Source organism: Apis dorsata, unplaced genomic scaffold (genome assembly GCF_000469605.1).
Source record: "Apis dorsata unplaced genomic scaffold, Apis dorsata 1.3 scaffold_631, whole genome shotgun sequence".
NCBI lineage: Eukaryota > Metazoa > Arthropoda > Insecta > Hymenoptera > Apidae > Apis > Apis dorsata.
Genome location: NW_006263826.1, coordinates 977,587 through 998,833, shown reverse-complemented (window position 1 = coordinate 998,833; position 21,247 = coordinate 977,587). Strand labels below are relative to the sequence as shown.

Genomic DNA, 21,247 nt, shown 5'->3' with positions numbered 1-21,247 from the left:
TTTTTTTTTTTTTTTTTTAAAGAAAAAAAACTGAATTGAAAAAGAATTCAATAACTAATACAATGAATTTCTATTTTCCTTGCTTATAGAATGTGTCAAGATGCGATCTGTGCCCTTTCCATGTGGCATTGTTACGATTCTATTTTATGTCTTAGCCAGTCTTGTATATGGTAAGTTTTTTTCTTATTTTCAATATATTGCATATAAATACATTAAATATATATATTAATATATTACAATTAATATTGACAGGGCAAAGGCAGGAATTAGGCATGTCTTTTACCAGACATCCACAACCACTGGATGCACCAATAGGCGATGACGTGAATTTTGAATGTAATTTGAATCTTGGCGCAGAACGTTTTTCTTGGCGCCATAGACCATTGAGTTCAGATAAATGGTTGCCAGTTTTTCACACAATTAGTAATGGTGGCAAAACATCTAGGCATGTGGTAAAATTTGATAATGAATCGAAAGCCGGAGATTATCGTTGTATAGCTTTTTATGGTAATATTTTATATTTTATCTAATTTAAGATTTTATTTTCAATATTAAAAATATATATAAATAATACATCTAATATTTCTAGGTTCAAGTGGTTTAGCTTCTGATCCGGCAAGATTAACATTAGCTACACTACACAAGTTTTCTGATAAAAATGATGTTATTATAAATGTTCCAACAGGAAATATTGTACCTATTACATGTCCTGTACCTTATTCTGCACCAGAAGCAATAGTTCAGTTTTATAAAAACAATAATCTCATACAAAATGTTAATATAATTGGTAGCAAAACTATGATCATTGAGAATGCTAAAATATCAGATAGTGGATCTTACCATTGCACTGTTAGCAATTATATAACTACACAAATATATTCAAGTAATTATAAAACAATTTTAAATGTACATAAAAATATTAGTTTTTTAGCACCATATTTTGTTAAACAACCACAAACAGAATACAAAGTTTTACGGGGCAAAAATATAACATTAGAATGTTTTGGTGCTGGTTATCCAGTACCTTCTGTTACATGGAGTAGATTAGGCAGTCCATTACCATCAAATTCCATAAAAAATTTGATAGGTTTAATGATAATTAATGTTCAGCCATCAGACAGAGGAGAGTATGATTGTATGTGGAGTAGCAATAATGCACATATAAAATCTGTAATTATATTAAAAGTCATGGAAGCTCCAAAAGTAATTAAACCACCGAAAGCATCCACATTCTCTGAAGGTGGAGAATTAGAACTTTCTTGTGCAGTAACTGGCGAACCACAACCAAAAATTGAATGGTTAATTAATGGAGAATCTTTAATACCTAGTGATAATGTGGAAATCAAAGGTTCTACACTTCTTATATCTGAAGTTGAGAAAAAACATGCTGGTATTGTCCAGTGTGTTGCAAGTAACGAATATGGGTCTCATTCTGGTTGCAATTTGCTAAGAGTAAATCCTAAACAACATATTGGAACAACAGAAATCAGACAGGATTATGGAATTTCTAATTCAAAACATAAACACACTAGAGGAGGAGGTAGACGAAGAAGTAAGGAAGGGAAACATAAAGGCACTGGTAATTTGTTACATACATTTATACATTTTATTGCGTATAAATCATTATTATTTATTTTATTTTTATCATGTCTTATATATTTCTAGCGGTGCTAGTACCACCGAATCAACCAAATGTCACAAGACTTTCAGATGTGTCCGTAATGGTTAGATGGTCTGTACCTGAAAATACAGGACTGCCAATTCAATTTTTTAAAGTTCAATATCGAGAACTTGGACAAAAGATGAATGGCAAACAAGCCAAATGGATGACTGCAAATTCAGAAATACCGAATAATGTACGGGCTTTTGAAGTAACCGATTTACAACCTGATCATACTTATCGATTTAGAATTGCTGCAGTTTATTCAAACAATGATAATAAACTTAGTCCAAATTCCGTACGTTTTCATCTTAACAAAGATGGTGGAATCGAAAGTAATAAAATGCCTATACCTTTATTAACGAATACTGAGGCTTTAGGTCCGCATGAAGTATTACTCATTTGGCAAAATTCAGATAAATCGGCAAATATCGATGGTTTTTATGTATACCATCGAGCCTCTACTACAGCTGGAGATTATATAAAAACTACAGTTGAAGGCAAAGATTCTTTCAATATAACTATTTCTCACTTGCAACCAGATACGACATACGAGTTTAAAGTGCAAAGTTTTTCTGTGGATGCTGCTTCAGAATTTTCTCAAATTCTTCGACAAAAAACAAAAAAATCTTTGAACATGAATGAACATAATAATTACAATAATCGAAATGATCATAGTAGCAATTTAACATTAGATAATCGCGTAAGACCTGCAGACGATAAAAATGTGAATATGTATGCCATAATTGGCGGAGTTCTCGGAGGATCAACCTTGCTAGGTAGTTTAACTGCAGTTGCAGTAATATATAAAAGAACAAAATACAAACAAAGTCGAGAATCATCGCAAAGTGAAGGTATATTTTAATATTATTATATCTCAAAAAACAGTATAAATTACATAAAAAATTGAATATTCATTTTTTATCTTAGGAAAACCAATAACAAATGGAAGAATAATGAATGGTGGAGTAACTGATTCAAAAATAAACATAACTTCAAATCCACTTGCTGGTCTTGATACATCTGAAGATATAATACAGCCTAAGGTCGGTATTTGTAAGTAGCAATATTAATACTGCCGCTTTATCAAAGAAAAAGAATGACTCAGAACTAGATTTGAAAAAAGAAAGGAAAATTTTTTATTATCTTTCCTATTTTGAATCTAGTTTCTGACTTTCTGACTGTGTATAGTACATTAGGCGCATAAAAATTTTGCAATTTTAGCATATATAGCCACTCTTATCTTATTAATATTTATATTATTAATCGTACCATCGTATGTTCTATTAGCTTGTATTTTTGAAAAATAATTGAAATGAAATTCTAAAATAACTAAGAATCAAAAAAAATAATTTGATAATTTTTTCTAAACTTAGATTACATTTATATTTTTATGAAATAATTTCGATAGAAAGTAAACAAGTCATATCTTCATACAGTGGCTATGTATATAAATGCTTTATTTTCATCAGAAATTTTATATTTAACCTTCCGTTCATGCTTCTATTTTTCCATATAATGGATAAATTGACATAAATGTTAAATCGCAATATCTATTTATATATCCCCAAGGTTACTATCAAGAATAGCGCATTGGTTTGACAATTATTATCATCAAACTTGATTAAGTGCTATTTAGATGATTAGACTCGAAATGAATCGAGTAATGGATCTACAGATACATGCCATTTTATTTAAAAGTGGCATCTTTTTTCGTTTTGTGCTTCATTGTATTCCTCCTATAAATTTTTTCTTTCTTCTTTTTTTAAATTTCTTTGTTAGTTTTTGCATTTTTTGTCTTTTTCTTTCTTCTTACTTTTGCACGCGACTATATCTATATTCAACTAACGTGTTTCTGCTTTCAGACTACTCGATATTAAGAAGATTAGTTTTTTCTAGCTTTAGCCATTGGTCGCGTGTTCTTTAAATTCTACTTGCACATTCTCTGCACTCTCTCTGGAAGCCGCTTTTCTTTTGTATTTTCCGAACATCACATACGTACGTTATATATTATCTATATGTCCATGCTTCTTTGTGAGTGAAATTTGAAAGAAGCGAAATGTTTCTAAACAGACCGGACAACAGTCGCAGATGGAAATGGCTTCGTTTCTTAATGGACAAAACAACAGCAACAACAACCATAACAGTGATACTGTTGGAACTGACCAGTGAAGATCAATAGACTGAGATCTCTCTTTGCTCCAAGGATCGCTATCGAACAGCTTCTCTGCAAACAACCATTTTATATGTGCTTCGAAAAATCCTCGTACTCAGGCCATATATTTTCAGATAGAAGTTACATCAAACTTTTATAAAGAACGCCAATATTTCCGTTGTGACAAGAATCAAGACAAAGATGTACAAACGTTAATACTGCAATGATATTTTTTTTTAGTGAGACTTTAAAGAAACTTTAGTCATCAGTTAGATTTACAAATGAATAATCCATTTCAAGACAGTTACAGGGTGTCATAATAGGTATGCTCAAATATTTCGATCGAAATTGTTAGACACGTATTTGCCTAACGATCGTATATTACGAATTCAATTTTTCCCATTGCACGGTAAATTGCGATTTTTTAAAGCTCAAGATAGAATAAGGAATTCGTGATCGATCATGAAATGGTTAAAATTTGCAAAGTACCTGTCTAATATCTTCTTTGATTTCTTTTTTTTATTTCTATATTTTTATCGCTCTCTTATTATATATACCCATTTGACAGTCTGATAATTAGTGAGTTTGGAATTAATTAGACGTATACCAGAAATTCATAATTTCGTAATTGAATTATATTCATTTTCGTGATATTTATCATATTTTTATATTAATTTTAATCCAGGCAGCTTTTAAGTTATGTTTGTTTCCTGATTTAAATTAATTAGCGTTTATTATTTTATGTTGTAAATACATTAGTAATTACGTTGAATTTAGGATGAATGATATTGTGCCTCATAAAAAAGACAGCTGTGCTATATATTTTGTATTTTATTATGCTTTAGAATATTATTTGATATTATTGAAATTTTTAAACTTGCTAAATTGCGATAGAATGAAATTTTCAATTTTTTTTTTTTAAATTATCGTTATATTGCATTATATATATTATATTTATTCATACATTATGATGTTGAAATTGATAAAATAATAATTTTAATAGATTCATTCTTATATTAAAACGAATCTCATATGAATTGCTGCTAAAATAATAGAAATAATTCAGTAATATGTTGCTAACAGTATTTGTTATATAATATCAAGGATTTAACTTGTAATAACAGTATTTTCCTAGCATTGAATTAGATATTGTAAGTTTTTTAGCAATCAATTAATTTTCTGACGGTAATAAAGCTTTACGATGAATCAAAAAGTTTAAGAATTATGTGAAAAAAATATTAATTTCTATTAGTAAAAATTTCGATATCAAAAAAGAAAATCGTAAAAGTTTGTAAATAGGTATTTATATAATATTTTTTACATTTTATATAACATATTTTGTAGTATAATGTTACTTATTTAAATTTTTTATTTTAAAAAGAACAATCGTAATAATTCATAAAGTTAAAAGATTTTGTAAGCGGAAATGAGAGTAAATTTTTGTATATACTAGAATCGAATTTTATAAAAAAGCATATTGTGCCTTACATCTTGCCTTTAGAGATTACTATTAAGATTAATTATTTATATATATATAATTATATATATATACATATATATGTATGCATATCAACATTTTCTGTACTTAATTTTTTCTTTTTTCTTTTTTTTTTAAATAAATATTCTGTAATATAAAAAATAGAATTTATTTTATATATTTCAAGTCAATGAAACTTCATTTGAATTAATTAATTTTAATTTGAATTTTATGGTATTTCTACTAAGTTATTTTTAGTGTAAAATTCAAATATACAAGAACATTATAAAATTTGTTTATTTTAATTAAAATATTAAAATCAATTAAATTACTATACATAATTGGCAATTAGAAAAAATATTAATCTGATTGGTTATTCTAATATATATAACATAATTATAAAAATAAAGATGTGTATTGATCAAAATTTCACATCTACTAACTTCACATGATAATAAACGAATGAAAAAACGAAATATACAAAGTATTAATATATTTGTGAGATATCTTTGGCGGATCAATTCTAAAGATAAAAACAAATACAAAAATATCGATTAAAATTTATTTATTAAGTTATAAGCCATTGAAATTTGCATTAAATGAAGCGAAATGGAAAGAAAAACTCTCCATTCTATTTTCATTATCTTCGTATCATCATGCATTTATTTCCAACTCTCTTTATGTAAATTAAATAGTTTATTACTTAATAAAATTCAAGCAATATTTTTGTATACCGATTTTTTTATTTGTTTAAAATCAATTCAAAGATATTCCACATATATTAATTAATTCCATTCATTTATACAAAATACCTTTAGGTATTGGTTCCAGAAGTATTGATTCCAGAGGTCACAATAAAAGTTAATAAAAAAAATATCAGTATCAAGATTTATTTAGTTGAAGTTTGCGTCAGATGAAAATGAACATAGAGTGAGATATCTATATGATGGGATAGAACTATCTCATTTTATCTCCATCTAACGCTAAATTCAATTGCTCTGTTTAATACTTCGTTTAATGCAAACTTCAATTGCTTATAACTTAAATAAGTCTTAACCAACATTTTTATTATACCAATTTGTGTTTGTGTAATCTTTAAAACCCAAGGAAATACTACGAATATATTAGTATCCTGTAAATACATTATTAGTTTTCTTATATTTATGCTGTTTTAAGATTCAACTTACCAACTTACATATTGTATGGATATGAATATTAACATGTCTGTTCAAAATGCTATAGAAATATTCACAACTATTATGCGTTCATTAAATACGGTCGATAAACAAGTATTTTTATCATTTATTACTGATAATTGGAAACCTCAAGAAATAAACATTCAATCTGTTTCAAATGGTATATATAACATACTAATGCAGTATACACAATAAGTCATGATAATAGTGAATAACAAACACGAGAATACAAACAAAACTTTTTTTTAGATAATTGTAATAAGGAATGTAGTTTGCAGGAAAAAAAATTAAATGAAATAAAAAAAATTATTATTGATATCAAAGATAGAATACCATTTGATGGTATATTTCCCTCAGAACACATTGTACCACCAATAATTGGAGAGGTCTGTTATTTTAAAAATAGAGAAAACTTATATTTTTATTTTTTTATACATTTCAAAAAATGTCATAAGTTCCATAACTCTGCAGAATTCAGACTGTGATAATAAATCAACAAAACATATTGATGCTTTTCTTTATGATGATGAAGAAGTAGATGAACTTATAGAAAAGGGAGAATTGAATAATTTATATTGTTCCGACTGTGGATCTACTAATGTAAAACAATATAGTAAGAAAAAATCAATTTTTTTTTTTAATTATACATATATATACTTTTTTAATTATTGTTTGATTAAAACCAAGTGATTTTGATTTTAGATATTATATCACATTCCATGTCAGTATCTGATATGTTGTATATATTTCATAATATTTTACCATGTTTGAAAGAAAAAGTTTTACTTGATATAGGGTCTCGATTGGGTGCTGTTTTATATGGAGTAATTATTTCTTTTTCTTTTTTTGTTAAAATAAATGTTTATTAAACAAGTATATTATAAGTATATTAAGTAAATATATTATAATTGTTTAAATCTTTTATATAGGCACACATATTTACATCTGCCAAAAAAATCATTGGAGTTGAAATGAATAAAGAACTTTGTTCATTACAGTGTGATATAGTAAATAAATACAACATGAATGATCGTATTGAAATTGTGAATAAAAGAATTGAGATGTGTCCTGATATAATAGAGAAAAGTGATATCATCATTATAAATAATCCATTTGAGTTTTATGTTTCAGAATTAGAACATATAAAAATTTGGAAGTTTTTGAAAACTAACATTAAAAGTGGAACAATTCTAATTACTAAGCCATCTATTGAAATTACTTTCAAACATTTAAAAACTGGAATAATACTAGATAAATGGATAAAATCTTACAAATCAAAAAAATATAAAAAAGAATCTCAAATATTTATAAAATTCACTGAAAATCCAGATATTAAATTTTATGAAGTATTATAAAAACACAAAAAATTGTAAATGTATAAATGTTATGTAAAACAATATATTATTTAAATTTATTTAGAAAACCATTATTTTATTATTTTATAAAACAAAAAGATAAAGTAAACTGATTAAAAAATTCCAAAAATTAGATATATATTATATGATAGATATTAAAAATAATTATCTATGTTACATATTTATTTCTTATATTTTTTTTATCTTTAATATCTATTATATGCATTATATAATTATATTTTATTATACTATATATTCTATTATATTATATTATATAAAATTAATGATAAACTCATCTAATTAAGAAATTATTTTGTTAAAGGAATTTCTCTTTAATGATGGTCATTAGAATTCGAAATTCGATTATTTTTCTGAAATAATATAAAAAAAACTTCAAAAAAATATAATGGTACAATAAAGAGATTAAAAAAAAATATATAGTTAAAATGGTTCTTGCGTCAATTGTAGGTGAAAAGCTTCCCTTTTAGAGACCGATTTTAATGCAATAAATCCCCCTCTCTTTATACAGGAACTGAAATATAGGTAGTTACCGCGGAGTGGTCAAGTTCAAATCTTGAGTTCAGTTGGCCATCAGCTACGATTGACGTACAGTTATTTCATATATAGCTTTTACTTCAATTATTACAATTAAAAATTAATATTCGTGAAGCGAGAACAATGAACATTCATAATGTCCAATCAATTTACTTAGATTTTAGTTCAAAAGTTAGATTATTCTGTGGTCTAAATGTGTTCAAAATTAATTATAAAAAATGATTTTCATACATAAAAATTTTCTGTTGCATTTTTATATTAATTTTATATTAATTTTTATTAAAATTGTTTACAATTATTTTTATGTTGTCAGTCGGGAATAAAATGCAGAGTATAACATCAAAATGGACAGGTAAGAATTGTATAATAACATTAAAAATTTAAAATGACATATATCTTTTATTTTTAAATTGTATGCATGCTATAATAATATGGATTATGCATGAATGAATGTAATAATTTTTGATATTCTTGTACCTATAAAATCATTTTCAATTTGATTGTAAATTTATCAAATTGTACCCTATTATATATGAGAAATTTATATGAACGAATTATGATAATATATGTTATTTATTCGGAAATCATTAGTATAAATCATTAGCCTTAGATCAACTTAATTTTGCCAAAAATTGTCAAAAATATATTTTTGATTTTTTTGACTTATAAAAATAATAAAATATTGCCCTATATTCTTCATTGAATTTTCTTAACAAATTATTCTTTTTAAAAAATTTAAAAAAAAAACAAACAAAAAATTAAAAACATTTCTTTTTATCATTTCTTTTTATAAATATTTTATTATTTCCATTTATTAAATATAAAATATGAATATTTATGATTAAGTGATGATTATTATTTTACAATAATAATTTTAACTAAAAAAATGTAAAATACATATTGAAATCATTTTTTGTTTTTTACTATTCTTTTTCAAACTTTAAAATTTCACTCACATATTAAATCTTATTTTTTCTTTAATAATGAAAAAATATTACAGATTTTATATTTTAATCTTATCTTTTTGTAAATGTTTATCATTATATGTAATTAACAGCCATTCTTGATCTATAAAAAATAATGCGTGGGTGATAAAAGAAGACAATGATAGAAAAAAAATTCACTGCTCTACTCATTATTCTGTACATGGTTACTTCGTAGAATGAACACAGAGTCGAACGAAACACAGTAGCAGCACAGATAGGCTCAAGTGGCCAAGGGGCACTTGAACTGACGAGATAATGGACCGATTGTCGAGAAAGAGAAAGAATCAAACGATACCGGGCACTATGGTTGTTGCAATGCAATCGTGATCATTATCGCACTTTCTTGTTTCTTTACTTCCAATGACGCACTTGTGACGTCAATCGAAAGAGCAAGAAGCAACCCTGGCATATCTTCTGTGCATCTTTCTCTTCACATTTCTTCGACCCGGATATACATTCCTTAATTTGTTCTTTGATTCTTCCTGCGATATCTATTTTTACAAAAAAATAGCTTTTGTGCATAAATAAATATATATGATTGTAAAAATGTTATTGATAAAATATTTCATTATAATCAGATTATTAATATTTATTATTAAAGATATTAGATTATTATAATGTTTATTATTATTGTAAATTAATGAAAAACTAAATAAATAACAGATATTAAAATAAAATCATTTTATAAAAAAAAATATAATGTATAATTATGAGACTAGATAAGAGTTTATGATGGTATGATATTAAACAAATTTATATTGCTTGAAAAATACAAGTAAAAGTAGTTTGTATTTTTATGTATAGTCACCAATGTATGAAATAAAATGAGGTCATTAAATAAATATATAATATATAAAATGTAATAAATATATAATTAATAATAATAATTCAAATAATATTTTTTATATGTGCAAATCAATTAGCGTATTAATATATTATAATCAATATATTATAAAGGGAATTATTATAAAAATGAAAAAATTGTAATAAGTCGTATTTATACATTTTTTAATTTCGAATCATGTTTTTTTTATTTAGTCAAACATTTATATTAAATGATATCATCAGCGTAAATTAATTATAAATTAACATTAAATGTAATATAATGAAAAATTTGTTAAATGAAAAACTAAATATTCCAAAGTTTATGAATTTAATGTATATATTCTATAATGACAAAAATCAAATTCCATATATTCAAAATTTGCTTATAAACGAAAGAAGAAACAAAGAAGAGAATGATACTAGTTCAGAAGATCGTAATTTTTTTAAGTCGAATTGCGGTCTATTATTCAAATCAGGTCAGTTGATCAAGTTACATCTTCCATCTAGCTCTCATATGGTTCATGGAATCGAACATGGCGGCCTCTACTATCATCAACGCCGCAGCCGCGATTGGTTCAGAATCAGTGCGGGATGTGTCTCTCGTATTTCAAATCGAATATCGCGCAACCGAGTGTTGTTGAGAGGACAATGCATATCCTCTCGTCGAAACGGTCGACATAACGTTCATTCCTTGGCATTTGGAGCGATACAATTAAGACAGCTGTTAAAAAGACAGTTGTGTGAAAAGCGAAAAGAAGTATCTATTATCACAGAAGATTCATCTCGGAAGCAAACCGTTGACCCATTGTCCTCGAACACGCAAATTATACGAAAACGACGCGTCGGCATTGTGAAGAATCAGTACGCGGTTGAGAATAATACCGGTTCATCAGTATGCGATTTAGTGCGAGGTTTAGAACGATTATTCGATGAAAAAAACGCCGGAAATAACAAAATTACGATGAAGTCAAAGAAGGAACAAAATGCTGAAGAGAATATCGTTGATCCTGTCGAGGAGAACGAAACGTACGACGAATTTGACACAATTAGGATACCGATAGTGCGGTCTTTAAGTAAGAGTCCGCCAAATGATGAAGGTATTGAGACGGATTCGGATCGAAGAAAAGGATCGATAGCCCGTTGCTGGAGTCTCGATTCGACGGCGGCCAGTGACGAAGATATATCGCTGACCACGCACCAACAGAAACGACACAAACTACGTGTTACTAGATGCTATAGTTCCGATAGTGCTGTATTGAGCGACGAGGATCAAATAAAAGGTGAGGAGGATGGTATGCCACTAGTTGCTCTTTTTAATACATTAAAAGAGGAGGGGAGAATTCATTGAAAACACAATCCTGACCATGCGTGCTGTGTCAACAACATCATTGTCCTTTTTCTTTTTGTTTTTGTCTATATGCGAGGGCGGACAGTTACGAAAGATTATCGCTTACCACGCACCAACAGAAACGACACAAACTACGTGTTGCTAGATGCTATAGTTCCGATAGTGCTGTATTGAGCGACGAGGATCAAATAAAAGGTGAGGAGGATGGTATGCCACTAGTTGCTCTTTTTAATACATTACAAGAGGAGGGGAGAATTCATTGAAAACACAATCCGGACCAAGCGTGGAGTGTCAACAACATCATTGCCCTTTTTCTTTTTTTTTTTGCTTTACGTATTCTTTCTATGTTAATCTGTCTAATGATGACATAATTAAAATTCTTCTATCAAAAATATAGAAATACATGTAAATTTTTTTTTTTTTGCCTTCATTGAAACTTATTATTTATTATTATATAAATGCTTCTATATCTAATATAGATGAAATTTAAAATTCTAAGAATTTTTAAAGAGAATTTTCAAAAATTTTCATACAAAATATATTTTTATATTTATAAATTGAAGAAAGATTATTTTTTAAAAATTGAATATATTATAAGTTGAAATTTATGAAAAACTTTTTCCAGGATGGGATGGTTCAAATATGGTAGAAGGAAACGAATCAGATCATAATGATGGAAGACTTAGATATTGGAGAACACCAAGTGTAGTTGTCAGTGATTATTCTGATTATTCTTATCTGGATGAAAAACTAGAAAGAAATGATCTTGATCTTGAAAAATATGAAGGGATTAGTAGTACTCCTAGCCAAGCAAGCAGTTGCTCTTGCTTAGATTGTGATGAAATTCGTGAATCTTTGGATACACAGTTCCTACAAGTCTGTCGTAGTAGAAGACATTCGGACTCCTGTTGTTTGTGCCTTGATTCTATGAATGCTGTTATAAGGTATTTAGTTTTATATTCCTTTATCCTTTTATATTAGAGTTTAACAGTTTATTAACATAAATATTATTTAGAAACTTCAATGAATCTGAAAATAGAAGAAATTCTTGCCTGGGTTCCACTGAAATTTATTATTCCAAGCACAATACACAACAATTTACACAATATATACCAGAAAGTTCTTCAAATTTACAAGAAAAGACGAAAATTGATCTTTTGGACATTCCACCTATACGAAAAATTTCAGATTGTTCCACTACATCTAGTCTTAGCGGAGATGAGTCAGACGTTGTTGAACTACAACCAGTCAAATCTTCCAAAGTAAGTATTAGAATTAAAAAACATTATTATTCATCGTAAACTTTTGAAATGAATGAAAAACACTGAAGAAACGAACGATCATAAATTTCGAAACAAATTTGTATTTAATTCTTTATTTTACGCATTAATTTATTTTCATTTTAAAAAAACTTATTTATTAAATTAAATATCGATAAAATTAAATAGCTAGAACTATTTTAATTATTATTTTAAGAAATAAATAAATTGCAAGAAAAAGAAAATTGGATAAATAAAATTTATACAAATCGAATGTTTTCGTTTCTGAAATGTATTTCTATTCCAGAAATATAAATATTTCAACGTTAAAGCAAAAGAAAAAGTCTATGTTTAATTTGTCATATCGCTGTTAAGTTACATTGTTTTCTCACGAACAAGCGCGTAATTTATCTTGCGCAATGTCATATTTCTTGCGCTCCATTTTGCGAACAAATAGACTGTTCATTCGTCAAGAGGTACAGAATTCATCTCAATAATATATCCTATTTAGAAAATATTAATGAATTGAAAAAAAATCTGTTTTATCTATTATATTTATGTTTCTTGAACAGTGTTTCATTCTTCTATTTTTAATTATTTCTTTTTGTAGCTTTGAAATTTTAAGAAAATAATAATTGTTTTAATATATAAAAAAAAAAAGATAAAGATTTCGAATTATTTTTGGGAAAATATACATATTGTTAAAAATCATTATAGCGATCTTTTGATTGCAAATTCTAATTGAATTAAGATTCATGTAAGACTATAACAATCGGAGGAATATTTTTTATATAACTATTGGAATCTGTTATGCATATCTTTTCTTTTGTGTATACATGCATACTTATCTTTATTAACCCAGGCATTTAACATATCGGATCAACCTGTTTACAAACTCGTTATACACGTGTATATACGTTCACTTTGTGTATATACATTTATTGTATGGATTCCGCCGATGTCTATATAACATAGAATGGAATGCAACATTTATAGGTATTGTTTTCTTTATATCTTTTTGTTTATAAAATTTTAAATATATATTTTTTGATTAATTTAATGATTAAAAAAAAGTAACTTATACTTATAGCACTTATTATAATAATTAAATATTTCATTAAATATATATCTTCATATTAAAGATTAATAAAATATTCATATTGAAGATTATTTTGGATTAAATTTTTGATTGGTTTGAATCAACTTTCATAAATTTTCTATCAAGAATCCTTTCATTAATGCATCATTAATGTTTTAATGTTTTAAAAAAAGTCAATATTTTAAAAATACCATCAGTGATGTAATTGATTGAATAGAAAGGAAAAAACAATTCATAAATATTACTGTTTATAAATTTTTACAAATATATATTTTTTTCTAAATTTTTATCTTACACTTACAGTTTTAAGTAGCTTTCATCCTCCTCCACTGATGCAATTTCAATTTTTTTTTCCAAGATCATCAACAAGTGTAGAGAAATAATCCAATTTAAAAGTGTTCGATAAAGACGAAATTTTTACTTTCAAATATCATATTCTATTCTCGTCGTATTCACTTGTAAAAATGTAAGCCAATACATCTCTTCAGTCAGCTGTGGTAATTCGATTGGCCGTGGTAATAGGGATCAGTCAGTTGGAATCAGTGATAGCGGTTAGTCAGTCGGTGGCACTGCTTTCCAAGGGATCTGTCGGCCAGTGTCAGCAACGGTGCTATAGGACATTGAATGGCTCATTGCCATTGTCAAAATGTGAGCTGCACGATTTCAGGATTCAAAGCTGAATTGCTATGAATCGGAAATATTGTCGTGGCTTCGTTCATTTCTAATTACAGAGAGAATCACTCAAACACGATTCATCAATTTTATTCAGAAAGTGATTGATAAAAGAAGATATCTGTGTATTTACGGAAGAAAAAATATAATTCCAGTGAAAGTGGAGAAACAGTTGTTCGACTCGATGGAAGTGAATTGTGATTTAAATAAACCTTGTATATTATGTATGTGCATATGAGATAGTTGTGACACACAATCAAGTGAAGATATTTTGGATATTTTTAACGCGTTACATGATTCAATATATATTCCAGTAGGAAAAAGAAAAGAGGATCATTTTCAGCCTATGCTATTCATTGTTTTCAATGAAGTCTAGAAATTCTAGAGATTTTTCTTTTCTACAAGATTTTTATTACAAAAAAGAATCTCTGTAAAACTTCAAATTTCTAGGAAAGTAATCAAAATTGTTCCTTCTTTATATATAACAAAAAGTTTTCTTTTTGAAATTGTCGAACGAAAATTATGTTATTTCTCGTGATGTTATCTTTCATTCTGAACCACATAACAATCTGTGAAACAATTAGTTTTCAGGGAGAAAGCAAAAAAGGTAAAATATGTGTATTTGTGTAGATTTTTCACATAGATGTCGCCTAGTGAATCTTAATAACTTTGTTTATACTAAACTTCATGATTCATCAGGTTGTCATCAGATAAAAATCAAAACTTTTATTTTATGAGACAAAAATTTATCAGAAAATTGTTATGTGATAAAACATTCAAGCAGCGATATCTTGATAGTCATAGCAATCAGCGGTGAACAATCAGTCAGTTTCTCGTTTATACGCTGCAAAAGCAGTTATGCGAGCCAACGTTTTCTTCTTTGCTTGCAATGAAGATTTTGTGCAGTAATAATTATACCCGTGTGTTGATACATGTGAGGAGGAAACATCATCGATTTCGTCAACACGTAAAATGCAGAAAACATTTGGTGAACTTGTTAAAAATTGATCTTGAAGGAGATTGTAATCTTAAGGAGATATTTCATAAGAATATCGATTATCGTAAGGTAATTTTGTAAATTTTTTGTCATTTTTAATGATTTATGATATTTAATAATAGTTCGAGTGATTACGATCTCATACAAGAGATAAAAGATATTTTTAAAATAACTCAAACATACATCTTAAATTTTATTAAATATTTTAAAAGATAAAATAAGATTCATTGTTATTAAATATTTGGTTCGAATTTAATTCTAATACTATTTTTATACATATATACTTTCTTTGAGGTAACTCAAAAAAACAACTCGAAGAATTTAGTGACATTTAACAATCATCAGATGAATAAATAGATTCATAAATCGATAAATCGATAAATAGATAAAGACAGGTGTTTACTTCAACTTTGGTTTTCATTTTAATTATTCTTTATAATAGAAACAGCGAAAAAAACATTTGTGGCTTCAATATTAACAATTCAATATTTTCTAAATTTTTTAGATCATTATTCGATCAAACTTTTTCTTTCAAATAACAAATAACTAAGATCGGTTTTTAAAGAATTAAAAATTCTTCAGAATTCTTCAATTTTTTCTTCAAACTTATTTAATTCTTATCATATTGATAAGTGTTCCGATAATCGAATATTTTTAGTGAATTTTTTTGAAACCTCAAAAACTTTATTAAAAAAAATGATATATTATTATTGTGAAATTCTTCTGAATGATCGTTGATGAAGTTATCAGATTATATGTTTATTAACGTATGTACGTGCAAAGATATCGAAAAAAAACGAAAAAGGTCACAGGACATTCGTTCGATGGAACCGCGTATTGTAGAGACTATGTCAAACGCATTATGAATAATACATCGTCAGCCGTGACTGAAAATAATATCGCAGGCGCTTGAAAATTCTGTTGCGGTCTCTCGCTTTCGAAATGTTCGCCTGTTTCTCAGAGACTGACCCGAAAAAGGCGATACTTCGCTTTACCTTCAATCGTGGAATTGTACATCGATCATTAATGTTATCTGACCTTTTTATGAGGGAAAGTAAAATTATATCGAAACTTGAATATCTTGATTCCTCTCCCCCCTTTTTTTTTATTTTTCTTTTCTCTCTTTTTTTTTATTTTATTTCGTTATCTTTCGTTTTAATAATAGATTTAATAGATTATATTATAATTATTATACTTTCTATTTATCATTAATAGATAATAAAAGAATAAATGCGATTCCTCTTTGAGTGAAAATTTTTTAATTGTTTATCTAAAAACTGTTAAAAATTATATTAACGAAATTAAAATAAGAATTATATTTCTATTTTTATTAAAACTTATTTTAAACACATCTATTCTTATTACATTTTTTGTTTCGAGAAATTAAAATGCAACTATGCAATCTTTTGTTTTGTTGATTTCCTAGAGAACGATAAATGCGACTGATCGATTATTGCGATTTTATCGTAAGACGATTAAAAAAGCAATTCACAATCACAAATGGAATAATAGAAAATTTTCATTTGAATATACGAACGAAATATCATTTTGCATACATGAAGTGTTCGTCGAAGCTTCCTTTGATGACAGTTCACAATTTCGATTAGTTTCCTCTTCGATAGTTTATCGACTCGAGAAGAATATTAAGGAGTCGCATTACGCTGTTCCTTATCTATCTTCACGTATCGCCATTTCGATTATTCATTTCGCTGAGTTATCGATTAATTTGATTGGAAAATCGATATTTCCACATCGAAACAGTAAATAATACTTTTTTAATTTCTTACTTTTCATTTCTACTTTCGAAACACGTTATTTACATATTGGATCGATTAATATTTCTTTTATTTAATGAATACCGGTTGAAGATCATTTTAACTTCAAAATTTATGGTAATTTATTGATTCATTGCTTAATAGAAAATTAATCAAATAATAACAATTTAAGATTATGCAATTAATTTCTTATAATATATAGAAAGAAGCATAAAAAAAGACCTTTCAGTCTTGATTACTTCGGTAGCAATATTATTGTAATAATTTCTCTCATTATATCGTAAGTATATTTCTAAATATCAAAATTTAGATTTAATATTTGTTTTTTTTTATGTTCAAGGATCTTTATCGATTTTATGAATTCTGACTTTACAATTCGTACGTTTCGCTCCATCAAAATTCTTGAACAGCAATTTTTTAAGTGATTCGAAACAATTTACAACAACAACAACAACTTCCGAGGCAAGATTGAAATATTGAATTGTTACCATTCGAAGCTAATCAAGAAAAGGTAGTTGCGGTCAGGGAGCTAAACAAATACATTACGTCAATCAACGAATCGAATATAGGTTATATTATGCAAGAAAACGATATCGAGAGAACGTAATTGAACACCCTTTGTCTCCTGTCCAGTAAGACGATTCATTTAAAATCAAAGAAACATTTAAAATATTCTCTTTACCATAAATTTAAATAGAAATTATATTTCTTTTTACAATCCTTTCAGTATTATTACACTTCTTCTTCTAACTTTGTGTATCGAAGAACATACGTTTCGACGAATGATTTCTTTTGGATGAAAAATTTGCGATGAAAGGTTAAGTGGTCGAAACTACAATTCTGTATACCCTGTAATGAATCGAGTATTAATATTCCAATATCTATTTAAAAGAAAGAAGAAGAACGATATGAACGGCCCTGGACGATACTACAATCAATTTAGATGTCGCTATTTCATGCGTTAATTTAACCTAGCTATATCGTGGAGGCTACGGTGTAACAGGAAACTGTCAATTTAGGTCAGTTCGGAGGAAAACTGTGCAACGGGGCCTGCCTCCGAACATTTTGTTCGTGATGCCTTCCTTGCTTTCTTTTTCCTTTTCCTTTTTGAAAAAAAAATTCGAATTATTTGGAAAAATCAATTCAAGATGAGAAAAATTCGAAGGAATCGCAGGATGAAATTTATTTACTTCCTTTTTTTTTTATATTATTATTAATCAATTAATAACGTCAAAACACTGTGTGTAATTGTAATTATTTCATTGATTTTCTAATTGATTCGATTTCAGGATATCTCCAGAGTGTGTTCTAAAAGAAAGAAAAAAGTCTCGAAGTTATATCTATCCTTCCCCTTGTTAAGAAGAGCGAGAATATTTATCCTCTGTTTCATTTTAATTACCTTTAATTGGAATCGTGTTATGTAAAAGATGGATCGAATTATCGGTTGGGTCGCGTTTCTTCGAATGACAGAATTGCTGCTCTTAGCAGTGGTGTGTGCTAGGCTCTCGAAGCACGAATAGGGTTCACAGAAATTGATCCTCGATCTGGTGATTTTTCCTTAATTCGCTTTGAAGCTTTTTTGATCAAGCTTCGTCAAGATATTGGATTTTTTTTTAGATAAAAAGAAGAGTTGACAAAAGTTCGCGAACGAAGAAAGAAACGAAAGGCGAGATGGAGAAGGAAGAACTAGTCATTGGCATGGATTGACGATGAATCTATAAAAAGTGATGGGAAAAACGTTGTTTGAAAGAACAAATCTTACTTACGTGGATACTGTGGATTAATAGTCTGGAGGTTGAGTGACTATACGTGTTAGTGGTTAAAGTTTGTCCATTATATTTCTCGAATTAACAATGAAGTGGTAATTCTCGAGATCCATGAGAAAAGGTTAGAAATCGTGCGGAGAAGGATGAAGAAGGCGCTTTGAAGGATCTGGAGAATCTCAGAATTTCAAAATTCAAATTCAAATTGAAAATTACTGATCATCCAAGGAATTTTTTCAATCTAATGATTCGAAATAAAAAATTTTTACATCTAAACCAGAGTATCAAGGAATATATATAATCCATTATAATTTCCTTGCTGATTCTTAGAAATACGTATATACCTAATTATATTCAGCTCGATGGCGAAAAAGAAAAAAAAAAATCTAAATTTTATTCTGGAAGAATCTCGTAAACTCTGAGTAATAATAATAATAATAGGTCAGAGTGGAAACTTATATTCGAGGAGCGTGAGTCGTTCGATCAACATGGATCAAGAGAAGAAAAACAACGTGGAGAATTTAAAAGGCGGCGTCTCGACGACGCCTGCATCGCCTACGTTATCGACGCCGCCAACATTAAACTTGATGGAACAGATTCTTCTGGCGAAAATTGAAAAGCAAAATTTTCATGAAAGTGACGATCTTCATGAATCGGATGGCCGAGTTGGGGGAAAGAGAAAGAACATTTTGTTGAGAAGAACGGATTCGATGGACAGTCAAAATAGTGCGAGTACTTATAATTCGTTTTTATCCAGTGATTCGACATCTAGTGGAAATGTTTATTGCAAATGCGACGACTGTTTGCTGGGAATCGTTGATGACTATCAACGTAATCCATCTGTGGTTGGTAAAAAAAAGGTAAATAATTTTATTTTTTTAAGAAAAATTCTTTCGAGTTCTTCTTAAAGAGGTTAGAATTTGGTATAAAAAAGAAAGAGGAAAATGTAATTAGTTTTCATCGAATTTTTAGCCAAAAAATTTCTGATTGAATTTTGTAATAATAAAATAATTACATGTGTTATATTAGCGATTGTAAAAATAACCGAGATATTTTTCTGTTAACATAATTTCTGCTCGCACGGTCTTCTTACAATTAATTCTTTCCTCGAGGCTTGTCTCCATTCCGCATCTTTTTTTAATTATCGTCTATTCTTTGCTGTGTAAACATGTCGGAGACTCTCAATCATACCTTAACTAGAAGACACTAGTTTTCTAACAATTAATCAAGTTAGAGAGAATTTAATCAACAATGGATCAAAAACGACAAAAAAAAAACTTTAATCGTATTATTTCGCGATTAAATTTATTCGATCATTTATCATTCGTTAATATGTCTTCTTTATGATATATCGAAAAGCCTCGAGGAACTTTTTCGATTCACAATCGAGAAGTTTACTTTCGAAATCGATCGATATCGTTTTCACTTCCATTTCGTATGCCTAGGAATATTCGACGAGTAATTAAATATAGACTCGTCGACAGTCGAATGATCGATTAGAGAATCGATTGACCAATCGATTCGTTCGTCTCGATGAACACACAGATCTAAATTCTTGACCAACTCCCTCCTATGGAGGCCTGTCAGTCAGCTATTTTTTCTTCGAAGTTCATCGAGTTTTTGCAATTCCATCAAAGCATGGTCCCAACGAGGTAGTGCAGCCTCAATTAACGGCCGTTCCCTTTTCGATCTCATATGTTACCTAATCGGCCACCTTCGATCGCCTCTCGATTGCGTTCTAGTTTTCTTCAAAAGAGGAATGCCGACTATAATCTCTTGAATTTTCACGCGTCTGAACCAATTAAATTGGAAAATTTTTTCAAGCTTCAAGTGAACATTGGATCATCTCCAAGCAAAAAAGATCGTCAAGTACGAATAATTTTACGAGTAATTTTTAAATAATTTCGAGTGTAGTTTCGATATGTATCGAACTGTAATTGAAAAATTTAGGAAAACGATATTGCTTCATTCAAAGTACGATAAAAATTCACAGTGTATTATTTTTCAAGATATACTTCACCTTTCGAATGCAAAATTTGAGAGTTGAATAGTATTCGTGACGTAAATCAGCGGCTACTGACGCAAAAGTACTTTTAAGGTGTGGATAGGTATGCTATGTTACAAT

General features: G+C 28.0%; 4 protein-coding genes across 14 annotated transcripts in view; all 4 read left to right on the top strand.

The window, feature by feature from the left end:
- The window catches only part of LOC102671281 (interference hedgehog-like), an 8,337-nt gene extending 3,303 nt beyond the window's left edge, over positions 1 to 5,034 (top strand). For 3 of the 11 annotated variants that reach the window (XM_006621574.2, XM_031513390.1, XM_031513389.1), the window contains 6 exons: positions 90 to 170; positions 253 to 507; positions 590 to 1,579; positions 1,666 to 2,514; positions 2,591 to 2,716; positions 3,560 to 5,034. In XM_006621574.2, the coding sequence (XP_006621637.1) occupies positions 101 to 170; positions 253 to 507; positions 590 to 1,579; positions 1,666 to 2,514; positions 2,591 to 2,716; positions 3,560 to 3,702 (2,433 nt within the window). In that variant the 5' untranslated portion in view covers positions 90 to 100 and the 3' untranslated portion in view covers positions 3,703 to 5,034. Of the gene's footprint in view, positions 1 to 89; positions 171 to 252; positions 508 to 589; positions 1,580 to 1,665; positions 2,515 to 2,590; positions 2,717 to 3,525 lie in introns of all 11 variants that reach the window. The other 8 variants (XR_422592.2, XR_004151341.1, XR_004151342.1 and 5 more) reach the window with 8 other exon arrangements.
- LOC116186361 overlaps positions 3,277 to 21,247 on the top strand; it is a 19,209-nt gene continuing 1,238 nt past the window's right edge. Inside the window, exons 1-3 of the mRNA XM_031513392.1 lie at positions 3,277 to 3,288; positions 4,882 to 4,887; positions 19,546 to 19,982. Coding sequence (XP_031369252.1) covers positions 19,611 to 19,982 — 372 coding nt within the window. The 5' untranslated portion in view covers positions 3,277 to 3,288; positions 4,882 to 4,887; positions 19,546 to 19,610. The remainder of the gene's footprint in view (positions 3,289 to 4,881; positions 4,888 to 19,545; positions 19,983 to 21,247) is intronic.
- Positions 6,158 to 7,885, top strand: LOC102671958. The gene is made up of 5 exons (XM_006621580.2): positions 6,158 to 6,648; positions 6,738 to 6,874; positions 6,960 to 7,101; positions 7,191 to 7,312; positions 7,418 to 7,885. The coding sequence occupies exons 1-5, from the start codon at positions 6,495 to 6,497 to the stop codon at positions 7,841 to 7,843; spliced, it is 981 nt and encodes a 326-aa protein (XP_006621643.1). The 5' UTR covers positions 6,158 to 6,494; the 3' UTR covers positions 7,844 to 7,885.
- Positions 8,273 to 21,247, top strand: part of LOC102672274 — a 20,249-nt gene continuing 7,274 nt past the window's right edge. Inside the window, exons 1-4 of the mRNA XM_006621581.2 lie at positions 8,273 to 8,750; positions 10,717 to 11,489; positions 12,183 to 12,501; positions 12,573 to 12,819. Of these exons, the coding sequence (XP_006621644.1) occupies positions 8,743 to 8,750; positions 10,717 to 11,489; positions 12,183 to 12,501; positions 12,573 to 12,819 (1,347 nt within the window). The 5' untranslated portion in view covers positions 8,273 to 8,742. The remainder of the gene's footprint in view (positions 8,751 to 10,716; positions 11,490 to 12,182; positions 12,502 to 12,572; positions 12,820 to 21,247) is intronic.